Source organism: Cupressus sempervirens, chromosome 7 (assembly GCF_028749045.1).
Source record: "Cupressus sempervirens isolate cs-2001-9-10 chromosome 7, ASM2874904v1, whole genome shotgun sequence".
NCBI classification, from domain to species: domain Eukaryota; kingdom Viridiplantae; phylum Streptophyta; class Pinopsida; order Cupressales; family Cupressaceae; genus Cupressus; species Cupressus sempervirens.
The window spans coordinates 703,925,721-703,937,398 of NC_143124.1; the positions used below are offsets into that span (position 1 = coordinate 703,925,721).

General features: G+C 33.2%; 1 protein-coding gene across 1 annotated transcript; it reads left to right on the forward strand.

Annotated features, from left to right (window-relative positions):
- The first annotated feature begins 5,419 nt into the window (after positions 1-5,419).
- On the forward strand, positions 5,420-8,710 carry LOC149549162 (uncharacterized). Its single transcript, XM_089792579.1, has 4 exons — positions 5,420-5,868; positions 7,245-7,595; positions 7,843-7,934; positions 8,050-8,710. The coding sequence occupies exons 1-4, from the start codon at positions 5,535-5,537 to the stop codon at positions 8,599-8,601; spliced, it is 1,329 nt and encodes a 442-aa protein (XP_089648705.1). The 5' UTR covers positions 5,420-5,534; the 3' UTR covers positions 8,602-8,710.
- The last annotated feature ends 2,968 nt before the right edge of the window (positions 8,711-11,678 follow it).

The following is an 11,678-nucleotide window of genomic DNA, read 5'->3' on the forward strand; positions in this document are numbered from 1 at the left end:
AGGTTAGATGAGATGTATTGGGATTGATACATGATTTTATGGTTCCCAAGACTACAATATAGACCAATGAAAATAAAGTAATATTTATTGGTAAGTGAGAATGAATATAGATTGTAGATCTCATCATCTGAGTAATCCAGAAGGATCTAAACCCTAATTAGGTCAAGTACGAAATTCTATATAAGGATGAATCAAGGAAAAGATCAAAGATGCATGTAAGAGGTGAAGGAATGAGAAAATAATAGAGATAAGGAAGATAGTGCTACTGAATAGATAAGGAAAGTGATGTTGGTGAAATCAAATTGAGAAAGATGATGAGATTGCACAGAGCATAAAGGATCTAACCCAACATTTAGGTTAGATGCATTATTCTAGATCAATTTTTGAATACAGTGCTTTTCCCCCTCTAACCAATGGGTTTGAACATGACCAAAAGCATGTTCAGATGTGTTTATGAGTTGAAGTTGTTTAGTTTTATTTAGTTCCATTCAACAGTAAGGTATTGAGTTCATGCAAATAAAGTAAGATCTTATGCTCAAAGGGTAAATCAGTTTTGAAAATTAAAGTTCCCCTCTTCTCTGCACCTTAACTTTTTGACATAAACAAAATACATTTCTATTCAGATTTTAATCACCTTCAATATTTATATATATAATTGAAATTCTTAATAACTTTCCATAACATCTTATTTCCCAATTTAGAAATAAATGAGTCAAAATTTGCATCTATGATCTTATTTTTTAATAAATGGCACAATTTTAGAATATATAAAATAAAACAATTATATAATGATCAACCCATAAAGAGAGTCTTGTACAACAATAAGAAAAATAATCACGGAATTAATTAAATTGTTACATGGTTGCACATGAAACTATGTAAAAAAATATTATGATGGCTAAAAACTATTTGTCATTATAGGTGGGAAGAATTCCAATCCACACCGTTACCCAAGAAAGTTATCCTATGATAACACAAAGTTATTTTAAAGCATGGTTAACTAAGAAAACTTGCAAGCATTACTGAGTGACACAGGATGAACATCAGCGTTTGGTAAGTTCACAAAATACTATGTGATTGAATCCTACCAAGCAAAGAAATGGTTTACGGAGATCAAGAAGAAGGTTAGGTGAGATGTATTGGGATTGATACACGATTTTATGGTTCCCAAGACCATAATATAGACCAACGAAAATAAAGCAATATTTATTGGTAAGTGAGAATGAATATAGATCGTAGATCTCATCATCTGAGTAATCCAGAAGGATCTAAACCCTAATTAGGTCAAGTACGAGATTCTATATAAGGATGAATCGAGGAAACGATCAAAGATGCATGTAAGAGGTGAAGGAATGAGAAAATAATAAAGATAAGGAAGACAGTGCTACTGAATAGATAAGGAAAGTGGCGTTGGTGAAATCAGATTGAGAAAGATGATGAGATTGCACAGAGCATAAAGGATCTAACCCAACATTCAGGTAAGATGCATTATTCTAGATCAATTTTTGAATACAATGCTTTTTTCCCTCTAACCAAGGGTTTGAACATGACCAAAAGCATGTTCAGATGTGTTTATGAGTTGAAGTTGTTTAGTTTTATTTAGTTTCATTCAATAGTAAGGTATTGAGTTCATGCAAATAAAGTAAGATCTTATGTTCAAAGAGTAAATCAGTTTTGAAAGTTAAAGTTCCCCTCTTCTCCGCACCTTAACTTTTCGACATAAACAAAATACATTTCTATTCAGATTTTAATCATCTTCAATATTTATATATATAATTGAAATTCTTAATAACTTTCCATAACATCTTATTGCCCAATTTAGAAATAAATGAGTCAAAATTTGCATCTATGATTTTATTTTTTAATAAATGGCACAAATCTAGAATATATAAAATAAAACAATTATATAATGATTAACCCATAAAGAGAGTCTCGTACAACAGTAAGAAAAATAATCACGGAATTAATTGAATTGCTACATGGTTGCACATGAAACTATGTAAAAAAATATTATGATGGGTAAAAACTATTTGTCATTATAGGTGGGAAGAATTCCAATCCACAACCGTTACCCAAGAAAGTTATCATATGATAACACAAAGTTATTTTAAAGTATGGATTTAGGAGCCAACTTTACAAGCTTCGAAGGACACGAATAAAAAAAAATAGAATTTGGAGTAACAACAAGCATGGAAAATGATGATATCACCTTTTGGAATTTGATTTATTAGGATAATATTTTATTTCAAAACAAAGTTTTCTTAAAATCTAATTTAGAGCTTGAAAGTGATTCATGATATAGTTTCCGAAATGAATTGATTTTAATATAATTTTTTATATTACAAATCCAAATCGAGAATATCATATTATAGGAAAATAAATAGTTTTTAAATTATTATATAAGGTTTTCAACTTATAATATTAAAATTATATATAGATAAATTTTGGAAAGTTATAGAACAATAAATTATAAGAAAATCATATATATTTAATATTTTTATATATAAAATATTTAATTTGTAGTAATAAATTATTATTTTTATTTATTTGTTTTATGCAGATTTTTGTGTTTACAAGCAAAATAATTAGAGGTATTTATTTAGTCAAATTTGACACAACATGAAACCAGTCTTAGGCCCAACCTCTTTTAGTAAGAGCTAATGATATGATAGCTTTTATTGATGTCCACAAGGCTAAAGTAGCCTATGGGACCTAGACAATCACCCCCCTAAGGTTGGAGTGAACTAATCTAAAGATTCATAGGTATCTATTTAGCCAAATTCGACACAACAAGAAAGCATGAACATTAGACAAACTTCTTTAGGTAAGTAGCAATTTAGCCAAACTTGACACAACACGAAAGCATGAACCTTAAACTAAACCTCTTTGGGTAAGAGCTAGAGGTTTAGAGGTATTCATTTAGCCAAATTCAACATAGTTTAAAAGCAAGAGACTTATGTCAAACCTCTTTGGCCAAGAGTTAAAGGGTCAAGGTGTTCATCTAGGTAGATTTGACACAACATAAAAGCATGAGTCTTAGGCCAAACATCTTTGGGTAACAACTAAAGACTCATAGGTATCTATTTAGCCAAATTCATCACGGCACAAGAGCACAAGCTTTAGGCGAGATCTCTCTGCAAAAGAACCAAAGACTCAAAAACTAACTTATTCAGTTAAATTTGACATAACATGGTCTCAACCTTATTCTTTATAATGTCGTACCTTTGCCTCAACAATACTTGATCCTTGGTGAACTTTGTAAGAATCTTTCAACTTCACCAACAAACCAAGGGTCCATTAATTTTGTCCAATGGGGTGGATCAATTAGTCAATGGTTTTGGATCTCAAATTTAATTTAAAGGGTTGGCAAATGGTTGCACGATTTTCACTATCCCAATTAGTCTCACCTAACTTATTGTGAAGGCACACGCCCAATTTAAACTCGCCCTACTCCAAAGGCACAAACTTAACTCTTCAAGATGGACACCTAGATTTTTTTGGAGGGTTACTTAGCTCTACCCTAATGTGTAATGCAATGTTGGCTCCTCCTCCTCCAAAGTACAAGAGTCATAAAGCAGATTTGGAATAGATTTGAAAAGCTCAGTGTAAAAATTTATACAAAAGATTGTGACGGGTGGTCCCCATGAATAAGATTAGGATGGAAAATGGGTGTGAAGGGAGAGCACAAAGAAAAGGGGAGGAAAAAATTAACTTTCCCTAGGGAATGTGCAGAAAGTAAGAAAGAGGGAATGATGGTATCCACCACCACCCCACCCTCACCGCTTCCTCCACTCTCTACTAAGCCCGAGGCATCCGTGACGTACGAATTAACAAATGTTTTGATCACCCAAACTTCCTAAAGTTAAGATAAGAGTGAGAGCGTGCAATTGCATCCAAGCATAACACAGCTGTTTTAATAGTCTATTTTGCCTCCAATATATTCCTTCTTTCTTCCAAGGTCAACCATTTGTACATGTCATCATGTTGTCTGTTTGTTCAAAGCTTTGACACAAATCAAAATCGTTATCATGACACTGAGAAAAAAAAATTCAGGTCCCATCAACTTCAAAGTATCTCTACACATGTATTCTAAGCTTGATGTGATGTTATCTAAAAGTTACCACCACAAGCATGTAAAAAGAGTTGCTTAAAACATATCCAATCCTTGGTAATTCCTTTTCAAAAAGGAGTCTAGGAGTTTGCAATACAGTTGATAATGTATATATTTTATGGTGTATTGGATTGCATTGTGGAAGTGGAGAATATTGCATGTAAAGTTAGTTTACCCACCACTACTAGTGCCACCTAGGCAACATTCCCTCCGAAATTTCAAAAAGGGGAGCCATTAATGAAGGATGCTGAATGAGAATCTTGGGCAAGTCAAAGAGCTCTTTCTCCAAAGCAAGGAATGCATGATGAGCAAGGGAACAACTAGATCCAAGAATAATAGTAAAGAACTCCAACCTATCATGGAGGTGCCCCTCAGTGACAACACTAGCAAAGAACAATCATAAGCAATGTTTTCAATGGAGAAGGAGCCGATTCAAGAAGAGGGGTTTTTCAGAAGAAGCAAAATGAGAATGGATGTGATGTTAATCTTAGCTGAAATAAATTGGATTTTAAAAAGTTTTTCTCTCCTCCTTCCTTTTCGCATCAAGTCAAACTTGACAGTAATAGGCATATTGCTCTTTCATTATCAGAATGATGGCTAAAATGATGATGAATTTCTTGCAAAGCATGTGAATCCCCACGCCCATGTTTTCCCATCCTTGTAATTGTGACAAGTGATGTCATTACTTAGAAAAAAGATAAAAAGCAAACAGGAGCTTTGGTAAATACTCCAAATCAAGATCGGCCTTATATTGAGTGATGATTAACATATGTGAATTGAAATCAACAAAGCATAATTAGTAGCATCTTATATCATTAATCATCACTGTATGATTGTAACAGATGAGTAGGAATTAGCCCAAACAGATCTTGGATTAATTGGCGGACATTTGAATGAGCTACTGTAAGCTTGGACCTAGCTACTATAAATGCACTTTAGAATGCATAGTGTTTTCAAAGTTTTTACTATTGATATCTGGGAGGCAAAATAGTCAGTTCCTGATAGGAATTTAGCCGACAAATTCCACATTCAGGAAAGTACTATGAAAGTGTAGATAGGCTGTTATACACCTACTTGTACAATCTTGTATGAAAGAAGGCACAAAATGACATCAAGCACCATCCCCACTGAATGAGCACAAGGCACAAAATTCCATCAAACAACAACATCAATAATGGCAGCAGTATCTTGCTGCTATTGCACACGGTCCACCTAGTCTTCCACTGCTTTACTTGTCCTTTCCTTCCTTCATTCATCAACTTCCATACCCACAAAGATGCTTTCTCCTTCTTCCTTATAAGCCTACTTCACATCACTCCGAGTCCCATTCTTGCCAGTGATAGGCCATTCACAAATCCATCTTGTCTGTTATGCTTCACTAGGCTACAAGTGGGTAAAGAGGGAAAGAAAAGTAAGAAGAGAAATGGATGCTAGAATGGCAAGCATGAATAGTGTTGCAAGCATGTCATTTGCTTGTGAGAATGGAGGGTTAAATAAGCGATTCAGGCCACTAGTCCCAAGATTAAGTCTTTCTCCAACTAGCACTAGCACACCAATGGCTAATGCATCTCTCTGGTCTACTCCGCAGTCACATGATCAGTACAACCACCAAGTTTTCTCTTCATCAACTGCTACTAAAAACCTCTCAATGTCTGCTGCATCCTGCCTTCTTGACAGAAAGAGCATTAACAAGATGGATGAAGAAGAAGAAGTTAATGTTAAAGACCGAGACTCCCATATTCATAACTTTACTTCAGGTGGGTTTATGTGCCTAGATATATAGTACATGCTGACTAAACTCTCATTCTAGTTTATGTGTTCTATATAGCACTGAATAGTTATTTAACTTTATAAGTTGGGTCACTGAGAATTCAGTTCGTTTCTTATAAGACCAGAGATCACATTCATAAGATTATCCTCTATTGGTGGGTTTATGTACCTATATATAGATTGCTGACTAAAGCCTCATTTTAGTTTGTTATGAATAGTCATTAAACTATATAAGCTGGGTCACTGATGAATTCAGTTGGTTTCTTATAAAACCAGAGACCATTTTCATGAGATTATCATCTACAAGTGGATTTATGTATCTATAAATATGAAGAATGTTGACTAAACTATCATTTTAGCTTCTTTTTTCTATATAGTACTATATAGTTATTAAACTATCCCAAGTTAGGCCAGTGATGAATTCAGTTTGTTTTACTTATATAGATCAAGAGACTCCATTCATAAGATTACTGCAGGTGGGTTTATGCTATAGAATGGTGACTGAACTATCACTTTAGTTTCTTTGTTCTATATAGTGCTGAGTAGTCATTAAACTATCCCAAGTTGGGCCAGTGATGAATTTAGTTTGTTTTTCTTACATAGACCAAGAGACTACGTTCATAAGATTACTGCAGGTGGGTTTGCTATAGAATGGTGACTGAACTATCACTTTAGTTTCTTTGTTCTATATAGTGCTGAGTAGTCATTAAACTATCCCAAGTTGGGCCAGTGATGAATTTAGTTTGTTTTTCTTACATAGACCAAGAGACTACGTTCATAAGATTACTGCAGGTGGGTTCACGCACCAATTTATAGAATGCTGCCTAAACTATCATTTTAGCTTATTTGTTCTATCTAGTGCTGAATAGTTGTTAAACTATCCCAAGTCGGGCCAGTGATGAATTCAGTATGCTTTTCTTATATATACCAGAGACCACGTTCATGTGAGTAAACTATCATTTTGGTTTATTTGTTCTATCTAGTACTGAATAGTTATTAAACTACTCCATGTTGGGCCAGGGACGAGTTCAGTTGGTTTTTCTTATATAGACCAAGAGACTGCACTCATATGATTATTGCAGGTGGGTTTATGCACCAATATATAGATTGATGACTAAACTATTTATGTGTTCTATATAGTGCTGAATAGTTATTAAACTATCCCAAGCTGGTCCAGTGATGAATTCAGTTTTTTCTTCTTCTAGATATACCCACAGTTTCTTTGTTCTATCATTTTGGTTTCTTTGTTCTATCTAGTATTGAATAGTTAAAAACTATTCCAAGTTGTGACGAATTCAGTTTGTTTTCTTATAAAGTCTAGAGCATGTTTCTGATGTGTGAACTTTTTGTATGTCCTGAATAGGCAATCAGCAGCAACAAAATTTGAAGGAAGAAGTAGAAAGCTGTGCTCAGTCCCATCCTTCTGGAACAAGGTGGAATCCAACACCAGAACAAATAAGAATACTCGAAATGTTTTATAAGGGTGGAATGAGGACACCCAATGCAGAACAGATCGAGCATATCACAGCACAGTTGAGACAATATGGAAAGATTGAGGGCAAGAATGTTTTCTATTGGTTTCAAAACCACAAAGCAAGAGAAAGACAGAAACAAAAAAGAAATAGTTTGGCAGCTGCAGCAGCTACTACAAAAAGAATCTCCCTCGAGGCAGAAAACAACAATACTAACGACCTTGATATATCCAACTCCAATGGTATTACATATTCTCTTGCACACTTGTTTTTGGTTGGCTGGCTTCAAATTCAGTCATTAACCTAAAGTTTCGATATAGTACAACAATGGCATTTCTAGGGTGGACCTTATTCTTGTGGATCTCTTTCCTGGCTTCTTTTTGGCTCCAAAAGTTTTATAAGAAGAAAGATTGCATATTCTTCATCAACTTGTTTGTTGTACATAGTTATGTGTAGCCCCCAGTATCTGACATATTCTTGTTCTAACAGGTGGACATGCTTTCTACAATTTGCCATTTGCATCTGAGGTTTCTCAGCCTATCTTCACTTCTTCCTCCTTTTTCAACATGCCATTCTCTAAGGTGATTGCTTACTCATTGTATTAAGTACTATACAAAGAACTTTTGGGTCATGAAAAAAACCATGGAATTTTGGCATTAGAAGTGACTCTCATTGGTTTTGGTTCAATTCTTGCAGGGTTTATCTTCATTCGGTCTTGATCTGACAACACCACAGCTGCCTTCTAGTGGCATAAAAAGAGATCTTGAATTCAAAAGTTGTTATGGGTCTCCACAAAAACAAACATTGAATGATCTAAGAGTTGGATCACCCAACAACAACAACAATGGTGCATTGTGGGATTCTTTCAATGGAGATGGAGGTGTGATGAACATGGCTTTTAAAAATGTGGTTACTAATTCATGCAAACGTAAGAACAGAATGTGGCAGACACCCAATGAAGATCTTAGTCTTCACACAGAGAGCAGCTCAGAGTCAATCTGCCTGCAAACATCTCAGCCCTTCAATCCATCCACTCTAGAAATCAAATGCATTCGAGGAGAAGGTGAAGAACAAGATGAACAATTTCAAACTCTTGAATTATTTCCATTATCTCCTGAGGGCTCTCTTAAACCAAAAGGACAAAGCGATGACAAACCAATGCCATTGCATATTTCTTCTTTTGTAGACTCCCCAAAACATTCCACCCTTGTTGAGTTTCTTCCAAAGTCTTCTCTGTTCTCCATTTGAGTTTCATGCTTGTCCTCAACAAGCTTTTCTTTTCCAATTTATGTACTATTTCATTTCATGGTTTGTACATGTTACATTAAGGCCATAACATGACTCTGTTCTTTTTGTCTCTCTATTCTTGAGGTTCATTTTTAGGCAAAATCAGGAATTTGCAGCTTCTTGTTTTTGGATTCAATTGTGCATCGCGATGAACATGAAAGAGAACATAAAGAGTTCATTGACTTTTGAACTTTGAAAGCTAATTCAAATGTTCTCGCAACATTTTTTTCTTTCTGATGCTTAGCTGCTTAAAAAACCAATAAAACTCAAATCTTGCAAAACTATGAAGGTTGGCATAAGTTTTCCACAATGAATTAAACAATATATATTTATTTCATCTGTATTTTAGATGAGACTATAGACTATTGATTGTGATCTAAAACATTGATAAATAAATATATACAATTGAATACAATTGTCCATATTCAATAAGGGTGGTAATGGACGTTGCTTGTGTTTATTTATCAGACTGACCGCCTTTTGCTTAAAAAACTACAAAAGTGTAAGATTTGGGTTTCTCCCACCACCTATTTAGAATTATCAGAGACAAATTGGGCATCATGACATTGTCATGATCAGAGAGTTTTGTAGCGTTAAAGTATCCAAGATATTCCACATGCAAAGAAAAGAAATCATTAACAAATATGCTCGTCCATCAAAGAATTTGTTTTGCATCTTTCTCAATAATAAGCTCTTCTGAAAGAGAAATATTGCCCCACAACTTCATCAGCTTTTAATAGTTTTTTGTGACACCGCCATAATATCTACAGAATATGCCATTTCGCTCTCTATCATTGGGAAGGGAGAAACCATCAAGATAGTTTTCTTCCCTCCTCCCAAAAAACACCTTTCGGTGAAATATTTTCTGAAACTGTATTTTTTTTTCAATATTAATTCTATGGCACAGAGAGAAGTCGGCCAACCTACCATTGTATTTCTATACACATTAATCATAGACATTGATTTAAATATATGTTATCTCTGTGTAAAGAAATATCTATTCAATTGTTCCAAGAATTTTATACACAGTTTTCATCATTTAGAGCATACATTGGTAATATGCATTGAGGAACCCTAGAATAAGATCAGCTATACGTGATGCTTTGCTTTTTTAGTCGTCATCATCTCCTTCAATCGCGGATCAGAAAGTGATTTGTTTGATCTAATCATAGCAGGTTTGTGGAGGGAAAAACACTCATGTATGATATATTAAACAAATGTAATCAGAATAATTTACATAAAATGGTTTTGTTATTGACAATAGAATTGAAATAAATGTGATTATTAAATTGGAGGATGATAAAATATAATGTTTTAGTATGATTTGTTGCTATCAGAAACCCATTATCATTGTCTAATGAATATTTAGTCTAAAGTGAAAAAAAAAAACTTTGCATTATCAATGTTAATTATTGTGGATGGAGAATATATTAGGTAGTATAAGAGTGATTTTACAAATGAAAATCTAATAATTAATTTCATCTTTACTTCTTTGAATATATAAGGAAATCATTTAATTTACATAGATAAAAAACACTTAAGACAATATAAATACAAACTTATGGATGACCTATATGATGATGGAGATGTAATTCATCCATTATCTTTTAGAATTGAAGTTTGTTCTAGTTTTTTTCCTTTAAAGTCATGATATTATACTTTGTGTATTTAAGTGGATGATGAATGTTTTCTATACCACGAAATGTATTAAGTTGTCTTATAAGGGGCAGGATAAAAGGGCGAGAAATTTTGACTTTGAATATGACATCTCAGATTTCAAGGGTCATTTTCATGCTCCTTGGAATTAATCAAGAAAAAGATTCCATACTAAAATGATTTAGAAGGATCAAGTATGATTTTGAGGTGTAGGATGACAATCTAGGAATCAATGTGAATAAGGATAAAATAAAGATGGATAGTTATGAGATCGTGAGCCTAAGTTTCACATAAGAGTGTGCAACATGTCGGCATCTTAACATATTATGTTGCTTGTATCAATGTAGGAGTGTCCAACATGTCAACATATTACTATATTATGTTTCTTGTATCAACGTAGGATCAAAACTAAATTAGAAATACTATATTCATGTTGACTTCATTATTACATTTCCCTTCATCTTTGATGTTTGTATGAATCTTGTTGAAAAACTAGGTAAACAATACAATATTAATAATGTCTAACTTTTAGCTATCAAACTTATTAACATATATATGTGATAAATCATGAAATGGATGCACACAAATATTAATCAACAGATATAAACCATAGACTAGACTCTACATGTAGAGAAGTCATTTAAATAAAATAAATCCACCAATGACCAATTTGAAATCTTGTATTATACTCAACAAAATGAATGCATTAATATGATTAACTTTTCCCTTTAGCCTTACATAGTTTTAGTAGCATCATAGAACTTAAACCTATAACTTGAGATAATAATTTTCATCTATTCTTTGAGGAAAAATTTCTAAAATAAGTGGTTGGAATCATGAGCCCAAAATAGACAACTAAATCTTCATGCAAAAATATATTGTCTTATTATGTATTGGTCAAACACTTGAAATAGAAAGTAAATTATATATTTCACCTTTTATATACCTTACACATCATAAATTCTATCATAAGTATTATAAGTGATCAAATGCAAAGCCTAGGTACACCATGGTTGTACTAATTCATTCCACTTAAACTATTTTTGGAAGATATTTTATAACACTCAACTTTGACCTTTCCTTGTATCTATGTTATATTCTATTATTGCTTATAATAATATTTAAATTCATCTAGAGAATAATTAACAAATGGATCATATCCCAGTCCTCACATTACATCCCATTTTATTCACTCCATGATGCTTGGAGATCATGTATTATTTATATAACTTTAATTAATTAAATTACAATAATTTTAAGAATTATCAAGTTGAGTATAAAATAAAATCTAAACACTCTCTCACTTTATATTTGCATTACATATATATAAGAATTTAGAAATACACACATAAAGGGAAGACCCATAACCTTCCCACTCCAAC

What these genes read in the sequence shown, in the direction of transcription:
- LOC149549162 (XM_089792579.1), top strand. Translation starts at nt 5,535, where the DNA reads ATGGATGCTAGAATGGCAAGCATGAATAGTGTTGCAAGCATGTCATTT. An exon ending in TGATATATCCAACTCCAATG is followed by an intron (nt 7,596 to 7,842) that starts GTATTACATATT and finishes TTGTTCTAACAG; the next exon opens with GTGGACATGCTTTCTACAAT. An exon ending in TCAACATGCCATTCTCTAAG is followed by an intron (nt 7,935 to 8,049) that starts GTGATTGCTTAC and finishes CAATTCTTGCAG; the next exon opens with GGTTTATCTTCATTCGGTCT.